The sequence below is a fragment of the Rhinatrema bivittatum genome, chromosome 8 (genome assembly GCF_901001135.1).
Source record: "Rhinatrema bivittatum chromosome 8, aRhiBiv1.1, whole genome shotgun sequence".
Classification (NCBI taxonomy): Eukaryota; Metazoa; Chordata; class Amphibia; order Gymnophiona; family Rhinatrematidae; genus Rhinatrema; species Rhinatrema bivittatum.
The window spans coordinates 129,479,725-129,500,256 of record NC_042622.1 but is presented as its reverse complement, the minus strand read 5'-3'; the positions used below and the strand labels follow the sequence as shown (position 1 = coordinate 129,500,256).

General features: G+C 48.8%; 1 protein-coding gene across 2 annotated transcripts in view; it reads right to left on the bottom strand.

Annotated features, from left to right (window-relative positions):
• Window positions 1-20,532, bottom strand: part of WHRN (whirlin) — a 235,156-nt gene that overhangs the window by 12,221 nt on the left and 202,403 nt on the right. For both annotated transcript variants that reach the window (XM_029613720.1, XM_029613721.1), the window contains 3 exons: window positions 18,402-19,026; window positions 7,205-7,401; window positions 4,835-4,957 (listed from right to left, as the gene is read on the bottom strand). In XM_029613720.1, the coding sequence (XP_029469580.1) occupies window positions 4,835-4,957; window positions 7,205-7,401; window positions 18,402-19,026 (945 nt within the window). The remainder of the gene's footprint in view (window positions 1-4,834; window positions 4,958-7,204; window positions 7,402-18,401; window positions 19,027-20,532) is intronic.

The following is a 20,532-nucleotide window of genomic DNA, read 5'->3' as shown; positions in this document are numbered from 1 at the left end:
CCTTGCCTGCAATGTGGGAGGCCGCCAGGCAATCCAGGTGTCGTTCTGCCCAGGCGAAGAGGCGGCTGGCTTCCAGGGCCACCAGGCGACTGCGGGTGCCCCCCTGACGATTATTGTAAAACACAGTGGTGGAGTTGTCAGACAGCACTCTCACTGCCGTGTCTTGTATGAGGGGCAGGAACTCCTGCAGAGCCAGACGCACCGCCCGGGCCTCCAACCGATTGATGTGCCAGCGAGTCTGAATGGGTGACCAGATCCCTTGAGTGGACCAGGACAGGCAGACTGCACCCCAGCCCAAAAGACTGGCGTCCGAGGTTACTATCATCCACGTGGAGACTGAAGGGACATTCCCTGGAGAAGATGGGGGAGCGAAAGCCACCACTGCAAGTCGGTGACGGTAGAGGCCGAAAGGGGGAGGACTATGTGAAACTGTTCCGACATTGGCTGCCAACGGGATAGCAAAGCTTTCTGTAACGGTCGCATATGAGCAAAAGCCCAGGGAACTAGGTCGATGGTGGAAGCCATGGACCCTAGGATCTGCAAGTAGTCCCAGGCCGTTGGCAAGGGCAACGAGAGCAGATTCCGAATCTGGCTGATCAACTTGAGGGCCCACGCACAAGGCAAGAAGACCTTGCCCACTCGAGTGTCGAAGCGGGCTCCCAGGAACTCTAACTCCTGGGAGGGCTGAAGGTTGCTCTTGGAGAAATTCACTATCCACCCGAGAGACTCAAGGAGGGCTAATACCCGATCTACCGCCTGTTTGCAGAGAGCCTCCAACTTGGCCGGCACAAGCCAGTCGTCCAGATAGGGGAGAACTAGAATGCCTTCCCGATGAAGGGCTGCTGCCACCACCACCATGATCTTGGTGAAGGTGCGAGGTGTGGTCGTGAGGCCGAACGGTAGGGCCCGAAACTGGAAATCCCGGTTGAGGATGTGGAAACGAAGATACTTCTGGTAATCGCAGTGAATCAGGATATGGAAGTACGCCTCTGTCAAATAGAGCGAGGCGAGGAACTCTCCGGGGCGAACTGCCGGGCTGTTCAGCTTGGAGAAGAGACAGCTGAGGGGGGATATGATAGAGGTCTTTAAGATCATGAGAGGTCTTGAACAAGTAGATGTGACTCGGTTATTTTCACTTTCAAATAATAGAAGGACTAGGGGGCATTCCATGAAGTTAACAAGTAGCACATTTAAGACTAATTGGAGAAAATTCTTTTTCACTCAACGCACAATAAAACTTTGGAATTTGTTGCCAGAGGATGTGGTTAGTGCAGTTAGTGTAGCTGGGTTCAAAAAAGGTTTGGATAAGTTCTTGGAGGAGAAGTCCATTAATGGCTATTAATCAATTTTACTTAGGGAATAGCCACTGCTATTAATTGCATCAGTAGCATGGGATCTTCTTAGTGTTTGGGTAATTGCCAGGTTCTTGTGGCCTGGTTTTGGCCTCTGTTGGAAACAGGATGCTGGGCTTGATGGACCCTTGGTCTGACCCAGCATGCCAATTTCTTATGTTATGTTCTTAATGACTGCTCGCAAGGTTTCCATGTGAAAACGTGGGATCTTGAGAGCTCAGTTGACCCGTTTGAGGTCTAGGATTGGTGGAAAAGCCCCGTCCTTCTTGGGAACCACGAAGTAAATGGAATACTGGCTTGTGCCGAGCTCCTTTTCCGGGACAACTGCGCCCAGACTCAGAAGTCTGGCGAGGGTTTGCTCTACCGCTTCTCGTTTGGAACTCCCGCATGGGGAGACTAGAAAGAGATCCGGTAGGTTGCGAACAAGTTCGAAAGCGTACCCGTCTCGTACAATGTCGAGGACCCACTGGTCCGACGTGATTTTGACCCATTCCTTGAAAAAAAGGGAGGCGGCCGCCCAGTAAAGGCACCGAGGAATGGGCCGACTGAACTTCATTGTGTGGCAGGCTTAGGGGTGGAGCGCACGGGCTGGCCCTCGCGAAAGGGCCGACGCTCACGAAAGGGCTGCGACCAAGACTGAGAGCGGGAAGAATAACCCCTCGAGGAGCCACCCCATCTGCGTTGGGTATACCATCTCTGTCCCCGAAAAGGTGGACGAGAGGGTGTAAAGGAGCGTGATTGTTTCGGACGATCCTCCGGGAGCTTATGGACCTTATTGTCCCCCAAGGAATCCATAAGCTTCTCAAGGTCCTCTCCAAACAGCAACTTACCCTTGAAGGGCAGCGAGCCCAGCCGTGCTTTGGAGGATGGGTCAGCCGATCAATTGCGTAGCCAAAGGAGTCGTTTAGCGGACACCGCCGAGGCCATCGCTTTCTCCTGGACTCGGAGGAGGTCGTAGAGCGCATCAGCCCCCTAAGCGATGATGGCTTCCAGACGTTCGGCCTGCTCTGCCTCCACCGATGGGAGGTCCTGGGTGCCGAATAACTGCTGAGTCCACCTGAGACCTGCCTGCAGCATGAGACTGCAGCAGGCAGTCGCGCGGACCCCCCGGGCCAGGACTTCAAAAATGCGTTTCATATGCGCCTCAAGCTTGCGGTCCTGTCCATCCTTCAGGGCCGTCGAGCCCTCCACAGGGATAGTGGTGTGCTTGGTGACCGCGGAGACGGAGGAGTCCACGGAGGGATTTTTCAACATTTCCAAACATTCCTCCGGGAGGGGGTAGAGCTTGTCCATAGCATGCCCCACCCAGAGTCCCGCTTCGGGAGCCTCCCATTCCTGCAGGAGCAATAGCTTGTGCATGGGATGAAATGGAAAAGTGCTTGCCGGAGCCCTGAGTCCCGTCAGGACTGGGTCCATATTCTTGGGTAAGGAGGCCGTAAGGGTATACGTGGGGGGCCCTTCCAACCCCATTTCCTGGAGTACAAAGGGGATGAGGGGCTCCAACTCCTCCCTTTTGGAACATACGGAGGACCCTGGGATCATCCCCCTCCAGAGGTGGGCGGGTAGCAGTGAAATCAGAAAAAGGGTCAGGATCTGGAAGTACCAGGTCCACTGGGGGTTGGGGGCACACCCGGGACCACCCGCACCCGAACAGACCCCGGAGGCTCCGCAGCCGGGCAACCAGTCAACGGCGCGGAGCATGGAATTTTTACCGGGGGGGGGGGTCAAGGGGGGCTTCCCCCTCCTCCTGCAGGCTAGCTAAATAAGATTTTTGCAGGAAGAGGACAAAATCTGGAAAAAAAATGGGCCCTGGATTTCCCGGAGGGGGGTGGGTGGTCAGGGACCACATCCTGGGAGGCCTCGGGGCTTAAATCGAGGAGTAAATAAAAAAAAATTTGGCTCCCCAGCCCCAGGCAGCTCCGAAATGGGAGCTGCTGAAAAATCCAAGATGGCCGCCGTTCCTGGGCTTTGCCGACCCGGGAACGGCCTGGCCACGTGCTGGGGAAGCGATCCCCGGGCAAAATTTGCCTGTCCTGCCGAGGAGGGGCCTTCCTCACCCGGCAGGCAGGCAGGCTGAGCAGAGCCCCTCTCGCGAAAATCGCGACAAGGGCTGCCCACAAGCACGGCAGGCTGCCTGCCATGGCATCCGCTATGAAGAGGAGCCACTCTGAAGAAAAAAAAAGCTAAAAATAGAGTTGACTGGAAGCCCACCGGCAGAAGTGAAGCAGGGGAGAAAAACTGCTGACTTCTGCCTGTCTGCCTGTCGGTTTGATCCCCGGTAAGAAAAAATGTTAAAGTGCTGTTGTTTAAATTAATTTAACCTGTATTCTTTGTTTGTTTTTTTTTTTAAACACAACTGAGCACAGCACTGGAGCTCTGAGCTCCCTAGGCAGCCAGGGGGGGGGGGGGGAAGGGGACGAGAACTGGACCACCAGACTCGGTCCCCACACCTGGAAGCAGAAAACGGACTCAGGCTATGCACTGCACAAGGGGCAAAGCCCCCCCTGAGTCTGGCAAAAGCCAGGAGACGGGACCGTCTCCTACACAGAAAAAGAAGACTAACTCCTATCTTTTTATATTTTTCCAGAGAAAGCCAATTAAAACCTGAAGTACTTGCTTGATCCAAGGAAAAGGAGATGGCTGACTAGCCTAAATCAGAGAGACCGAAGGGTGAGCTGATCCACCTGCTGGAGACAGACAAATACTGAAGGGCTACAGGATAGGCTCTGTCCTCATATAGGACACCCTTTCAGTTTTAGTCTGTCTCCACCTGCTGGAAAGGAGGCTCAAGCCACGGTCTGGACTGATCCGGGTACGTACAGGGAACTTCAGTTAACTTTTTTAAGGTTCCTTTGTTCTCTCTCCCCTTGATCTTGTTGCTCCCGTTTCCCCCTCCCTGTTCCACGTATTTCATTGAGTTCTCTGTAAACTGATATGATGTAACCACGAATACCGGTATAGAAAAGTTTATAAATAAATATACTAGGACAGCCGGATCCTCCCCAGCACTGTCTAAAATCCTATCTAGATGACGCGTGATGTCCGCCAACTTTGCACCAGATAGACATGTTACCAGGTGGTCCTCATGCCCACCACTCACCCAGCTGTCTACATTCCTAATAATCGAATCACCAACTATGACGGCCAACCTAACCCTTCCTTCCTTGGTAGAAGCCCTGGGAGACACATCCTCGGTGCGAGAGGACAAAGCATCACCTGGAGTGCAGGTCCTTGCTACAAGATCATTTCCTGCTGCACCAGGTTGATGCTCTCCGATCATGAGACCTTCCTCATGAACCCCTCTTCTGGTGTAAACTTCCCTTTAGTAACTACTCTTGATGGCAGCTGACGTGTAAACTGGACAATAACCATGGACATGTGCTCTCCGCTGCATTTCTGAGATAGTGACCATCTGTGGCGGAGGCTGCATTACTCTTGCAATGAATGTCTATGGCAGAGGCTGTGGACAGTGGCTGTAGTACCTGGATAGTGACTACCCGTGGCAGTGGCTGTCGTGTGTTGGCCCCTCCTTCGATGGCGATGCCTAGCGTTGGTGCACTTTTTCCAACTCGAATTACAGCTGCCGTGGGCTCCAGCAGACCTGGCTGTAGCATGAGACACAGACAAGGTTAGTTCCTGTCACTAGGGACATTGTAAACTACCCCCTTCCAAAAAAAAAAAAAAAGGGGCAAACCTTTTCATGATATTTAGTGTTAAGTGTATCAGAAAGGAAATTAAAAGGACAAAAGAATTTAGAAAGATTGGGAGGAGAAAGGAAGATGGAATATGAGTGGAACATTTAGTTTCCCACTCCTCTGCGGCTCCCTGCCTGAAAATTTTAGTTCACTGTTACCAAACTTCTTAAATTATCGTTTCACAGAACTGGACCAACAACTGAATGAACAGGTGCCGTTTTAGTGATGTAGGGGAAATGTTTCAAGTAAATATTTGCCATTCTGTGTTTTTCCCTTGGGACAGTGTGTGATGTTCTTCTGGGATCCCGGCTTCCCAGAATGAGTTTCAGCCCTGAAAGGTGACAGACAGAAAACTCATCCTACTGCCGATCATTTTTGCAGAGCTGCTAGACATATGCAGTGCACATATGGCCCATGCTCTGTGAAGCTCACAACAACTCCTGTTATGCATGAATAAACACTGAAAAACTTTCTGCAGCTCTGCTGAAAAGATTTTTTTTTGGTGTACCAGCCTATGTCCAATGACACTCCAGCCCTATCGCCCTTCTTTCTAATCAGTTCCTGCCTTCCCTCTCAGCTTGCAGCCATAAGAAAGGAAGGTCCGAAATGGGATACTAAGACAGACCTCCCTAGGTGCTCCTCACGTCCTCTCCTCTGGAAGATTCCACCAGATGCTGCTAAAGAAGATGTTACAGACAGCTGGAGATGGAATAAACAGGACCAGTGTTAAAAGCACTGAGGTCCAGCCAGTGCCAGCTGCCCTGAAGCTGTGCCTCAGTGACATCTAGGGCTCACCCTAGGGCAAACTCCAGTCCTCGAGTGCCACAAACAGGCCAGGTTTTCAGGATATCCACAATGAATATGCATGAGAAAGATTATATGCAAATCTTTCTCATGCATATTCATTGTGGATATCCTGAAAACCTGGCCTGTTTGTGGCACTCGAGGACTGGAGTTCGCCATCACTGCCCTAGGGGGTGATTCAGCAATCAGCCAGAGCGGGGACCCTCCTCCACCAAAGACTGAAGAGCAGGGGGTGGGGAGGGCAGTACAGCTGTACCTCCTGACCTGGCCCATTGCAGGCTGACCCCATTGCCTTCTTGATCCTCTTCCAGTCTATGCAGGCTGAAACAGAACAAGGCTATTCCTGGCCCAGTGATTCTCCTGACTGATGCCAGATGTCAGGATGATAGCACAAGGCTTGGAGCAGTAGACATGTTTACTCAGCCCCCAACCCAATGCTAGCCCAGATGAGGGGCCCTTGTGGTGCTGGGACTCCAGGGAATTGCCCCGCTCCCCCCTCAAACCAGCCCTGGGGGTAAAACATCACAAATGACATGTCATTTACAGTGTTTCTCTTATCTTTTTGAGTTTTGTTAATGGGATTTATTTTTTTAAAACTTTTAATAGTTTCATCTCTTCTTTCCTGGTTTAGGGGTCACTACAGTCTGCCCTTCGCTCCACACTGGAAGCCCTGGACATCTCCTTCCCTCCTTCTGCTTTTGCTATTCCCAATCACCTTTCCGTGTTCGGGCCCTGCCCTTGTTCTGAGCTCCATGGTCATCTTCTGTTTATAACTAATTCAATGTAATATCTTTAGTGTTTATAGTGCTTGCTACAACACCTGTGAAGGGCTCACTTAACACCGCTGGAAACTCTCCGCTGAAAGACGCAGCCGAGCATGACAAGGAGCTTGGAAATGGAACTCCATGCTGACCGTTTTCTCGGCCGACTGCCTCTGGGGCTCTTTCTCACTGATTCAATCCTTGGTAGGGGGGGTGGGGAATTCACCAAGACTGCCAGCCAACAGGGTTTCTGAGTAAGGCCAAATCTGGGTTTTAATAATACGGATGCCGGTTCATTGGGAAATGGATTAAGACCGCCAGGTCATATGATAGGGTCCCCTCCCCCCCCCACACACACTGTATTCAACTAGTATTGATCTTTGGCTCTCCTTGCTAGTTGAGAGGCCACCTCAGCCCTTTCCCATTGCTGCCCATTTCTCTTAACCTGGTCCTCCTCCTCGGTCTTACAGCATTACATAGCTGGTTAGGTTGGAATAAGACGCCAACCTCCTTTCAATTGCTAGTGGTTGGGACTTTCTCTATTACCTCCCTGCCTCCCCCCCCCCCTTACGTCGCTTCATTTCCTCCTTACTGGTTTAGAGGCCACCTCCGACTGCCCGTCACTCCTGGCTGGGTCCTTGCTGCTCCTCGTTTCAGCAGGAACAGGGCTGCTGCCTTTGCTGCCGTCCCCGTTTTCTCCCAGGTCCACGCCGCTGTCCTCGCTGAGGGCCTGCCCACTGTCCGAGAGCTGGGAGAGCGTGGAGGCCGGGGGGGACACCGGGAACACAGCTGTGACCAGGGAGGGGAGAAATAAGAGCTGGGTCAGTGTACCGTCCATGTCAGCTTCTCAGAGAGGACGGCAGCATGAGGTCCGGACAGGCTTTGAGTCAAGGGCGGATCCTAAGTGCTGCGCTTCCAAACAGACACAGAAGGCCAAACAATCTGCAAGAAATGGCTTAAAATATAAAATAATTATTATTTAAGTGCTTAAGCAAACCTGTTTCCTCCTGTTCCTCTGGGCTTCCGCCTCAGTTGGACCTGGCTTCTGCTGAACAAAGATTTGCAAGTACAGGGGGATTCTTCCCCCCCCCCCATTTTATATCCCCTTCCCATTCACTGACCTAGTCATCAGCTGGGGGCCAATCTTGGACCCTAAATCCAGCCACTAGGTGTCACTGTTATGCAATGACTGGGACTCCCTCCTCCCAATCTGCAGCATCCCCAGCTCCTGGGGGGATGGGGGGGAGGGCACAGAGACTGGACCAGGCAACTGAGCCCAGGACCTCCGTGCACTGCCACTGAGCCAGCCCATGAGATCTGTCTATTGGGTTTGTTCCAAAAGGCATTGGTTCTTTCTGGTTTGCTCTAGCACTTATTAATTATTGTTATCAAATGCTGCACATTTCTTGAGTTGCTTTTTTTGTTTTGCTTTTGTTTTCTTAAGTATTACCACCACGCTGCACTAGGCTATGCACCACCAGCTATTTTACTTTCCACTTATGTTTTCCTGCTCTAAGAAGGTAAGCAGAAAACAAACAGAGAAAACAGGAGAGACAATAAAATCTTCTGGTTTCAGAGAACAGTGGAGAAAAAGCCCCTCTCTGTAACATTTTAGATGGCAATCCTTCCTGCCTTAGTCGTGTTTTTTCCCCCATGATCTTTTGAAGCTTTGGCAGTTTCCAAGCTGTTGTCTTGGAGTAGAGGAGGAGCCTGGTGGTTAGCCCAGCAGGCTGTGAACCAAGGAAACCAGGGTTCAAATCCCACTGCTAATTCTTATGACCGTGGGCAAGTTACTTCACCCTCTATCGCCTCAGGTTCAAACTTTGATTGTGAGCCCTCTGGGGACAGGGGAATACCTGAATGCACTCCTCTTTGAAGTGCCTGAAAAAGAAGAATATAAATAATAATACAAAAAATGTGCCTTTTCTTTGCTGGGTTGCTTCCCCTTGTGGCTTACTCCCCAGCACCTCATTCTAGGCCAGGAATAGGCAACTCTGGACCTGGAGTGCCACAAGCAGGTCTGGTTTTCAGGATATCCACAATGAATATGTATGAGACATATTTGCATACAGGGAGGCAGTGCATGCAAATGTACCTCATGCATATTCATTGTGGATACCCTGAAAACCAGACCTGCTAGTGGCACTCCAGGACTGGGGTTGTCTACCCCTGTTCTAGGCACTTTGCATTTAGTTTCCTCCTGGTTTAAGACACATGTCCCTTGCCTTCTGATCTAAGATTACACAATGTGTGCATATAGCTTAGACCAGTGCAGTGTGAATGCTGTGGGACCTGGTGTAGTCCCACCTTCCTAAAGATGACCCTGCATGCAGCCGGGTCACAAGCATGAAAAATGAGGAGAATCTGGCACTGAACCCTTAAAAGGGCATAAGGCAGATCACCATAGGTGCCAGCTCTGAGGATGCAAACTCAGCACTGAGCAAACTCCCTCACTGTGTGCTCCTTTGAGATCACTAAATGTTACTGGACCTGCTGTAGCACTATGGGAATGAGTGCCCCTTGCGCCCTAGCTTGTCAGATGACTACGGAGGCTCATCTTTTTTGGACTTGGTTGCCAGTTCTGTCGGAGCTGGCCTCTATTGGGCCATGGCACCACAATGCTTCAATCAAAAACTACCCCAGTTTTTTGCTTTATTTTTATAGCCTGGCCATCACAGCGACTGTCCACAACCTGCAGCTCCCTCAGGAAGCTAGCTAACGTGGACCCAACTCTGGTGCCCCTACCACACACCCACACAGACTTTAACCTTCTCCTGCCCCCCCCCCCCCCCACCTTTTGTCTAGCAGTGACAATCCTTTATCCAGTAGCCACAATAAGGAACATCTTATGATTACTTTGGATAGACACTTGAAACTTCATGATGGAAAGGGGGGAAATGAAGGCAGATATGGAAGCCCCCAACCCATCTTCTCTAATTGCTGCAATACCACAGACTTGACTTTACCCTAATCCTCCCATCTTCTCTCTGTACTCGCCCCAAACTTCCTTGAATGCTGATACCAAGCTCCACAGTCACATGTTTGGCAGGCTAGGTTTAAAAATCCCGCCAGTCTGACCAGGTCTAGGTCAAGGGTATGCTGGGATGGAGGTGTGTTATACGGCAGCGGAAGAGCAGTCCTAAAGATAGCCAGGTAAATTTATCTTGCTAACTTTAAGATGCATTTCTTTATTTAAAATGCTTATTAACCACCTACCCGACCAAACATAGGCTGCCCAAAGCAGTGTACAATAAAAGAATAACAATGAAATAATATAAATAAGCAGTACAAAAGCATTGCCACCAAGAACAAGGATTTTCACACACTCCAACCTGCTAAATCTCATGATTTTAGCTGCTCCCTAACTGAGTTCCAGTCTAATATGTAAAGGCAGCTGATTCTGGAACTGCAGTATCACAGTGGAAAACATCCTATTGCGCCATCTAACTTTTTTTCATAAATTTCAAACAGGGCCATCAGGGACTACCTACATCCTCTACCGGAACAGTATCAGTGAATTCTCTCCCCAAGACAGGAGGAACCATTTCTTACAGCACCTTAAAAGCTACAGTCAAGACCTTAAATTGCACTTTGGTGAAGACAGGGAGCCAGTGCAGCCAATGTGGTTCAGTGAGGACAGCCCCAGATAACACCTGCAGCCACATCTTGTGCAACTCCTAGGAAGTCCAACCAACAGACTATTACAATGGTGTGTAATGAATGGAAAAGAACTCCTATCCAAAAGTGAGCCAAACAACAAATTACTGCAGGAGCATAAAATATATTATCTGAACTGTGTGCGATAGGCGTCCATCCAAGGTCACTGCAGAATCAAGTCAGACCCCCAACTTCACGTTGTCCAATTCTGGAACCATGCGGGCCCCAGTATCTACCAAGCATAGATCCGCCATAAGATCAGAGTCTTCTACCAACAAAATCTCAGTTTCTTATCACCGAGGACCAGCTAAGTTAAGCACATACGTTTTAACAGCTTTTTCTAGCCACTCAGTGACTGAATATGGACCTATTTTTATCCCCCTCATCTCCACGAAAGACTTTTAGCTGATAAAAAATAAACGGATGCCAGCAAGCTCTATGATGGTACAAAGGAAGCCACTCTGAAAGGCTGGAGCGAGGGGAAGTTGCAAAGTCTGGTTCCAAAGCTTTCACACTGTCAGTGATTACGCAGCATGTCACTGCCCACATTAGGTATTAGGTATGCTCAGATCTGGAACACTGTGCACATTTTATTAATTACACCTGACAGCAGGCTTCCGGCCAGAAAATTAAACTGCAGACATCTGTATACTGATATTGTGATATTTGGGGAGGATCAGGCGGGCAATAAGGAATTTTGTCGGGAGCAAGCATTGGGAACCAGACTCTGAAGGAGGCATTTTGAGCAAGAAAAAGTAAAACCTACATTTGCTCTGTACATGAGATTCTGAGATCCTATCTCCAATGAATTTGTGTAGCTTACAAGAGGGGTTTCCATTCAGTATTTTACCCTTCACAGCTGCATCATGTGCAGCACTATTTTGGGAAGTCAGATTGTCCCTCTATACTATTTACGAGAGGAATGTTTGAACGAGAGGAATATTTGAACATGTGAGGGGACATAATTCCAGGGTATATACAGAGGGTGGCCTGGAGAAGGGAAGCTCGAGTCCACATTCTGTATATGCAGTTCACGATTCCACCACAAGAGGTCAGGTGACCACTGTAGCATGTTTGGGAGCATCAACCAAATGTTTTACGGAAAGTCTAGTCAAGATTTAACCAAAAAAAAAATAAATATATATATATATAGAGAGAGAGAGAAAACATCAGTAGGAAAAAAAGGTGTCATCTTATTTTCAGGAGAAAATAAGATGTGAACAACTTTTCACTGCTTATTCCAACATTTTGGAGGCTTTGTAAAGATAAGATATATTATTGGTGCCCAGCTACAGATGAGTTCTTACAGGTATGACAACACTTACCTGCAGTCTTAGAGTGAGAGTACTGATCAGTTAGAATGAACACCCTAAGAATGAATATAAGCACACTATTACAACTGTAAGAGTGCCTCATTGTATGCTGGCAAGTGAAAATAAAATTTAAATATTTTCAGATTGGTGCAAGAGCTGCTCTTATGTTTGTACACTGTATGTGCAGAAAAATGGAGCTGAAATCTGGGCAGGCCTCTCCTTGGAGTCTACGATGCAATTAATCTTTGAAAAACAATTTTTTTTCTTTTTTACATTTCTAAAACAAAGGAACAGACATATTATTACAGAGAGCAACTATGGACCTTTCATCCTTCACTATTGGCTAGTCCTGTAGGCTACCACCACAGTATACAAACCAGAAGGTAGAACAAAAGGCACAAGCCAAACACAATGATCACAATTTAAAGTGCCAACGCAAAAATGCAAAAATATTTTATTAAACAAATATACACTGAAAATTTAATGTGTACACCAACAAACAGATATGGCTGTGCTCTGCAGTTTTGGAAATCGATAGGTAAGCAAAAATGGCCCCCACCATATAAGAAATGAACATGGAACATCACTTGTTCATCTGAAACATGGTGAACCCTGTCAGCAGAGGGTGGGAGAGTCCAGCATGCAGAATATTACCTGATTGGTCCATTCTGGCTGTGATGTCATAAATGACATCATTCATCACCTCGTGGGTAAGCCAATCTGAGCTACTCTTCCAAAAGCAGCTGCTCCCAGCACGTCAGGAGAGCTGCCTGAATCATTTCCATAATTACAACAAAGGTTTCTGCTTAATCAATACAGGATGTACATACTTTCTGGAAATCTGGTGCTATACCCCATGGGTAGAGTTTTCTTTTAAATTAATGTATTTGCTGGGAATTTATTAGTAACTAGCAGAAACCACTTCTGGCTTTATGACCCCTGTGTTTATTGGTCCTCAAAGTCCTGTAGGCTATAATACCTTCATCATAAACAAGAAAGATCTCTAAGCACATTACATGAGGAATTATAATTCCAGTGCTTCCTATATTTTCCTGCTTGCTTGCATGGCATGTCCAGACTTAAGATGTTTTCTCTCTGGTGCTACTGCGGGATCACCAAGTTCTCCCTGCCAGATACTCGCGCATACTGAGGGAACTCCTCTCCCTCTGTCTGATCACAGGCATTGGAAAGGAGTGGGCTATATAGGCCATGGCCTGACTATCTTTGGGCAAAGAAGCATTAAAAAAAAGTGTGCTGCATGGGATCTTTCATATGTAAAAGCAGCTGTTGAGCAGGGTAGGAACCTGGACCATAAAGGCTGGCTGGGTGCAGTCCTCCCCAACACATTTTTTGTTTTGTGCCATTTGACTACAGACAACCCCCCCCCCCCCTTCTGAGCAGCCAATACATGTTGCAAATTATTATAGGAGTAGCTTCCACTGTCAGCTGGCTGCTCAGAAAGGAGGATTACCTCGTGCAGGAGTTGCAAGCCACTGCCTCAACAGAGTTTGAAGGATTGCTGTGCCAGACCCTGCTGCCACCACCAGCACTTCTCTGCTTTCAGCCCCCCCCCTCCACAATCCCCCTTCCCCCCCCCCCCCCCCATTACTGCCTGAGATGCAGCGGGCAGTGGGATGATGAGGACGGAGCAAAGGCGATGACTGTGAGGGTGGCAAGATAGGGAGGAAAGGAAGCTGGAGGTAGTAAGAATCGGCGAGGTGGAGGGGGCAGATATTAGTTGATTTGGGCTCTTCCCCCCCCCCCCCCCACAATTAAATAAAAAAAAAAAAGGCATTCCACTACAACCTGTGAATGAGACTAGCACGGACCAAGGGAGCTCCTCTTAGAACTGCCAATAATTCCATGTTATATAAGTGCCAGGCTGATCCAGTCCTGATTTTACCCCAAGAGACACATGGCACTGTAGCTCTGATTTTCTTAAGACTGGCAGTCCTACAGTTTCATGCATTCAATAGAGTAAGACTAGGAAGGAATCAGGCTCTGCCCTTGGACATGGAATTGTTGGCTTCCCTCTCGCCCTTACTCAGACTGACGTATCGTGTTTGGTATTAAGATTCTGAGTCCTTTATGTCAGGCAGTAGCATAAACTGAGAGAATATCTGTCCCTACTATGTACCGAAAAGGTCACCAGATACATTTCTGTCACCAGGGCTGTGTTTAGGCCGGTGTTAAATGTCACTGTGCCAGGTCCCACAGTGTTTGAACCACACAGGCCTAAAGATGGCTCTGTAGCAGGATTATGGAGATTGGTCAGGCTCACAGGCCTCCCCCCTTTCCCTATAGCAGCAGGGGAAGCTGTTGGGCCATTTTTGGGTTCAGCTTCTAGAAAAGCACAATGGCCACTGGTTATCAGAGAACATGGGGCCTATGAAGCAGGAGATTCTCTTTATGAGCGGTCTTGTAAATGACTGTAAAATAAATAATAAATGAAGAGCCCCCCATGTTTCATTACTGGACCATAACCCCTTCCCCACCTAATCATGGCCCTGTCAGTGAGCTTCATTCATGACTTGCTGCAACCCGTTTGGGGCCTGATCTCAGCAAATATTGCTATTAATGCCCAAACTATTAGAGACTATCAGAGGAAGATGCCACAGACTCACTGCACATGGAACCTGTGGACTCTGAACTCGGACTTCCTGGTGTGTAAAGGCAAATAGGTGGTGAGATGAAGGCAACACACTAGAAAGTCAGAGTTGTTGATGCTGGCACTTCTGCCGCCCCTCCTCATACCCTGACCTTTGAACCCTTCCCCCAAACCCCCAGTAGACCACCAATCACGACTACTCCCACAGACCTCTCATCGTTCCCCTTCAGCGTGGATCTCCAGTCACTTCCACACCCAAGCCTCCCTCCCCACCCCACCCCACCCTGACTTCCAATCACTTCCATGCTCCATCTTGGACCTTCAGTCACTTCTCTCATCCAGAGGCTGAGTAAGCACCTGGATGCTGAGGGGGCAAATCCACTGCTGATATGAGCGTGGACCGACAGTCCCTGCATTCACTGAACCTGCTGTTGGTACTGCCACTGCTGCTGGAGTTAAAAGGGTGGTGAAGGGCAGCAGAAGCAGTGTCACTAGATTCACCGTGAAGTCTCCAGATTGGGTAAAATGTAAATAGAGCCACAAAGCTGGGCAGTGGCACCAGCATAGCTGGGAACCTTTGGATGTTTGTTACTCTAGGACTGGTGAAGATTGGGGTGGGGAAGGGAATGTGTGTGTGTGTGGGTGTGTCTCAAACAAACACTCTCTTTGAGACACACATAAGAATATAAGATTTGCCATACTGGATCAGACCAAAGGTCCGTCAAGCCCTGTTTCCAACAGTGGCCAATCCAGGTCCTACACGTACACTTCCGCTGCTGCTGACTGCTTACTCAGAAAATGCCCCCCCCCCCCCCCCGTCTCCCACTCCAGGGCTAACAAATAGCACTGGGGCATCCTTTAACGTTCTTACATTTGCTGGCACGCCTTCTCCCTCCATGACACTTCCTGAGCCCAGAAACCTCCGACAGCAGAGGCATTTGCTCCACCATTCCTTTTACTAGAGTTGCTTTCTATTTCTCCCACCCCCAGTGCTTTCCCATTGGCTGTGTTTCACACTGTCTTCTGACCTGCTGGCCCTTTTCTCATGGGATTGGTTGGTGAAATGGAAGTCACCAGGAAGTCCAAAGAGGCTGGGCACTGGTTAATCCCCCCCCCCCCCAAAAAAAAAAAACAAAACAACAAACAAACCCAACAACCTAGATTTTGCTGCTTCCTGTCTGCCTAGTCAATAGAGAAGTGCTCACAAGTGTGCCATGGAAGATCATTACTACCTGATGCTCAGATCCAAACCAGCAACAATGTGATGTACGGCTTCCTAAGATTAAGGAGGCTAATATATCATGTGCAGATGAGGCTGATGATTTCTTGAAACAATCATTACAGACTTCTTTAAAGTTGCCCCTATGATGTACAAGAAAATTAAGAGATACCACAAAGCCCCATGGTTTGGCCCTGAATTAATTTCCTCAAAACAACCATTGATTCGTATTGGAATGCACTTCCAGGAGTAATCAAGGAAGAACAATCACTACCGAAATTTTGCAAATTGATAAAAGCACATTTATTCCAACAGGCTTTCGGTGTGTGAGGAACTTTGGCTGGAGCTAGTGATGACCTATATGGTTTGGCACTGTGAGTATGGGATCCTGTGATCTCCTTTGGAGATATTTATTCATTATATTGTTTGGCACTGTGGAGAAAGGGGTATCGTAAGAACATAAGAAATTGCCATGCTGGGTCAGATCATGATGTGTTTTATTGAGTGAAGGGCACAACGATAAGCATTTTTACTATCTATATATCTTTTTATTGTCATGTTGTTTTTTAATTGTCTTAATGTTAGTTTTTATTATTTTTGTTACTGTGGTGTGGTTTGCTTAATTATGGATGATATTCTGTACACTGCAGAGCAAAGTAGATATGCGATTTGGAAATCTGTAAAATAAATAAACTGGGCTCTGCCCTAGCACCTCAGAGCAACCAGCAGTGGCTCTTAAATCCGTAGGAGCTCCTTTCTGAGAACATGTGTAATCTTGCATGCTTCTTCTTCCTGGCTACAGCTTGAGCCATGGACAGCAACAGGGCACGATCCCCCGACTCCGCTTTGTTCAGTGCACACATCTTTCCTCTCCTGAGCTTCCTCCTTTGACTCCTTCAAGCCTCTGTTTGATCCTCAGGCTGAGTGAGGCAGGGAGAGCATGCACGGGGCACTAGATATGACTCATTCTCAAGCTGATGCAGTAATCTGGGTGTAAAATACTGTGCACTGGATTTCAGTGCCCATTTTTCATGCCCAGATTAGATAAAATTTTTTGAACTGCAGGGACAGGCAGATGCAGGGCATCCCGGACAGTCCCGTTAGCTGCTGCCACTGCCACTTTTTTTTTTTTTTTTTAACTTGCTGTCCATTTTAGAGGGTTTCAAGTAGCACTGGAAACTTAACGCCATCTCTGACCCTGGAGTTAGGTTTCCAGCGCTAAGAAAGACTGCATTTGGCCAGTGCATCTCTTTGCACCGGGAAGTACTGATTCATGCCCTCATTTGCATGGGATTTCCATGCGAGGACACTAAGTATTACTCCCATTTTAGAACGCGCATCGGCAGTAAGGTTTACACTCACAAAATGAGCCATCAAAGGTGGGCAAATTTGCAAGTTGGTCTGACCGCACCTTTTCTGCATTGAGTGTTGGAAGCAGCAGCAGTGGAGGAGCTCTGGCAGCCACATGTTAATTACCAGAGCTGGCTGGCCACATCATACAGGCTCCTCCCTTTTCCTGCACTTCTACATAGTGGGAACTGGTTCACTGTGATGAGTTCATGTATGTCTCTGTACCCTCTCTCTTTTGTTTAAAACAATCTGAAAAAGATTGGTGGGGCTTTCAGTGCTTCCCTACCTCTTCTTCTGACCAGGAGTCCTCTCCATGTCTGCATTGCCTGCTCTGGTGTGCCACACAACATTTTTCTTAGTGTAGGTGTGCCTTGGGCTTAAAAAGTAGAGAACCCGATGGAGAATATAGAAATGTGAGAAAGTGGCCAGATTTATTGCTAAGTGCACTAAAAATGGTTAAGCTCCCTGTTACCTTCACCTTCATCCAGCAGATTAAAGAAAGTCACCATATCTAGGAACAAAATTGTTAAAGTTGAATTTATGTTACTGTGTATTTAGCTCTTGCCTTTTTCATTGGTAGCTCAAGGCGAGTTACAGTGAGGTTCAGTAAACTGGCGATACCGGCTGAGAGGGAAGCAAATAGAGGTCTGCACAGGTGGAAAGGAAGTTATTGGAGTTCCTGTGTGAGGGGTGGAAGTGAGTGGAGGTCCGCACGAGCAGGAGGGAGTTAATTGGAGGTCCCTCCAGGGAAAGGGCTACATTTTGCCACCTTTGGCAAAGGCCTCATAATCAATGCACACAAATCCATCACAAAAATTAGTTGTGATTATAGTTAAGAGTAGAGTGGAGGAGTAGCGTAGTGGTTGGAGCAGTGAGCTTCAAATCCCACTGCTGCTCTTTGTGACATTGGGCAAGTCACTTTACCCTGCATTGCCTCAGGTACAAACTTAAGGCCTCATTTACTAAGCATTTTCCCCATAGAGAGAGAATGGGAGAGTAGCCTTAGTAAATCGGCCCCTTAGACTGGGAGCCCTCTGGGGCCAGGGAAACACCTCCAGTACCTGAACGTAATCCACTTTGAGGTGGCTGAAAGGTGGAATGTAAATAAATAAATAGATTCAGAGTCCACTAATGGAGAAACTTGGAAAGACAAGACTGAACCAGAACAATTCTTATACGGGTTAGGCTGGTACATCTGAGATGTAATAAAAAAATATGCTGCATATATCTCTGTTACTCCACTCTGAACCTAATTACCTCAAATAAATACACTAGCCCACTGCGCCTGCCCTGCTGAAAACCTTTCTAACAAAAATGTTAAAGGGGCGAGCCTTGAGGTTCAGGAGATCAGGACCTCCTATTGCATGAGGCCAGCTGGGCCTAGGTGTGCCGTGGAGGTGGTGCTCTTAGGAAAAGAGGGTGCCCCACTGGCCTCTTCAGTGGCAACCCCTATTGGTCAGGTGGTGTTGAGGGCTGCCCCAGAGACTGCAGCCCGCAGGCCAGTGGGGCACTGTGTGGCTCGTGACCTGCTGCCTGGGAGAAGGTAACTGGGGATAGGATTTCAACAGAGATCAGAAAGCAAAAAAATACCAATAAAAATGGGAGAAAATCTATGGCAGATCCAGCAGAAAGTGGCACTCACCTCGGGTCTGGGGCAGGGACCTCACTTCATTCACGTCAGGTTCGCTGTCCGGGCGGTGCACTTCCACCATCACATACTGGTGACTGTTTGCTAACTGAGGACTTGTCCTATCCGGAGGTGGAGGTGGTGGAGGAGGAGGAGGAGGAGGAGGGGCTGGGTGTGATGGAGGGGGAGGAAGAATAGGAGAGGAAGGTGAAGAAGGGCTTGGAAGGCCATTTTGAAAGGTGACATCAGGAGATGCAGACTTCAGCCTGCTTGGAGACTGTACTCTTGGAAAAGGCCCGATCGGCTGCTGGGTGACCAGTGAGAGTTGGGTGGCTGCTTGTCTCCTGGAACTGTGGTTGGCATGAGAGACGGAGGCATAGACGGGGTTGGTAGATCCTTCACTAGGTGACACAGTTGATGTTGATGCCACGCTGGCCGTGTCTCTTTCGGAGCGACTGACAGGTGGGGTCGGATTTCGGGGTGCCACAAAGAAGAGCCCAGATTGGGATGAATCGGAGGAAGGCCGCTGGGACTGGTCCTTCATGGACTTCCTGTGCAGGGGGAGGCCGGGTTCCAGCACCGGAGGCAAGGGCACAAACCGATAAATGGAGGTGTCCTCAGGGAAAGACTTAACATCATCCTTGTAAGAATGAGGACAAGAGGAAAAGCATGAGGTGACAGCTCAGAATCCCGCCCCGCCACCCCCTTTGTGTCATATACTCCGTACCTTGCAAATCCCGTCCTCCTCCCTTCTTCTGCCACACACCCTACAAATGCTGCCCTCCATTCGCCTCCTGTCACGTACCGCAGACCTCACAAATCATGCCCTCTTCCCCACGTTTGCCTCATACTCACAACCTCATAAATCCTGCCCTTCTCCCTCTTGTGAAACACCCCACACCTCAAAAAATCCTGCCTTACTCCTCTCTTGTAGCACCATCTTACACCCCATAAATTCTGCATTCTTGCTACGAATCCTTCCCTGTCCCCCCTTCTGTCACATACCCTGCACTGCCGCCCTTTCCTCCCTTCTGTTACACATCTCGCACACACCTCCCACTTCTGCCTTCTCCTGCTGTTTTGTCACACAATCCACACCTCACAAATTCGGCCCTCCCCCTCCCTTTCTGTCAGCCACCCCCACCCCTCTGCTCATCACATATCCCACACCTCCTGCTTTTGCCCTCTGCCTGGACCAAAGCTTATTTAAAAAAAAAAAAAAAAAGTGATGCTCGAGTGACCGAATCTCCTGTGATGTGTCCCAGCTTTTAAACCTGACCGTTTTATTCTGTCAGCGGACTGTGGTGATCTATTATACGTCCTGATGGATGTGCTGGGATCTGCATGAAGAAGGGAGAGCTATGCCCCACAAGCACAAGCACTCATCCCCCCCGCCCCCGGAGAGATAAGGCAAACAAAATGTCAGATATAGTTGCACTTTTATGCCCATGCACAAGCAGCGCTAGGCTGATTTCCATTATGTCCAATAGGAGCGTGAACTCAGACTGCCAGGTCTCAGCACACCGACTCTACTTAAATGAATTCAGTGACAAAGACTGCAAGGTTCCCACAACTGATTTTCTGCTGCTTCAGGCCGATACAGTAAAGCGCGGCCGCAGTTACCCCGTTTCTAACCCGCTGTGTACTCACAATTTGGCCGCGTAAGTCTAACCCGCGATTCACTATCTGTTTTTACCGATCCTTACCGCTTCTTTTACTCAACGCGTATCCCTTTCCGCCCGCGGCATGTATATGTATGTAAACGATCCGATTAGCTATTCCCTCCCATACAGTAACGTGCGCCCCGACTATCTCCTTTTTAACCTATCTTGCCGCGTCTTTTACCTGCTAATTTACCGCCTACCCTGACCCTGGCGTTAGTGTGCACGCCAGGGTCAGGGTAGGCGGTAAATTACGAAATTTCACACGAAAATTCACAGTCCCAAACCAAACCAAACCAAACCAACCCAATCCAAGCCCCAGCAGAGAGAGACGAAATTTCAGTCCCAGGCAAACTTTCCCCCAGCCCCCGCTCACCTGCCCTGGCTGCGGCCACGCAAGCCCCCAGCAGCAGCAGTAGAAGGGCGGCGAGAGAGAGCGGCTTCAGCGGATCGGGTGCTCCCCATGCGAGGCGGCTTCCAGCAGC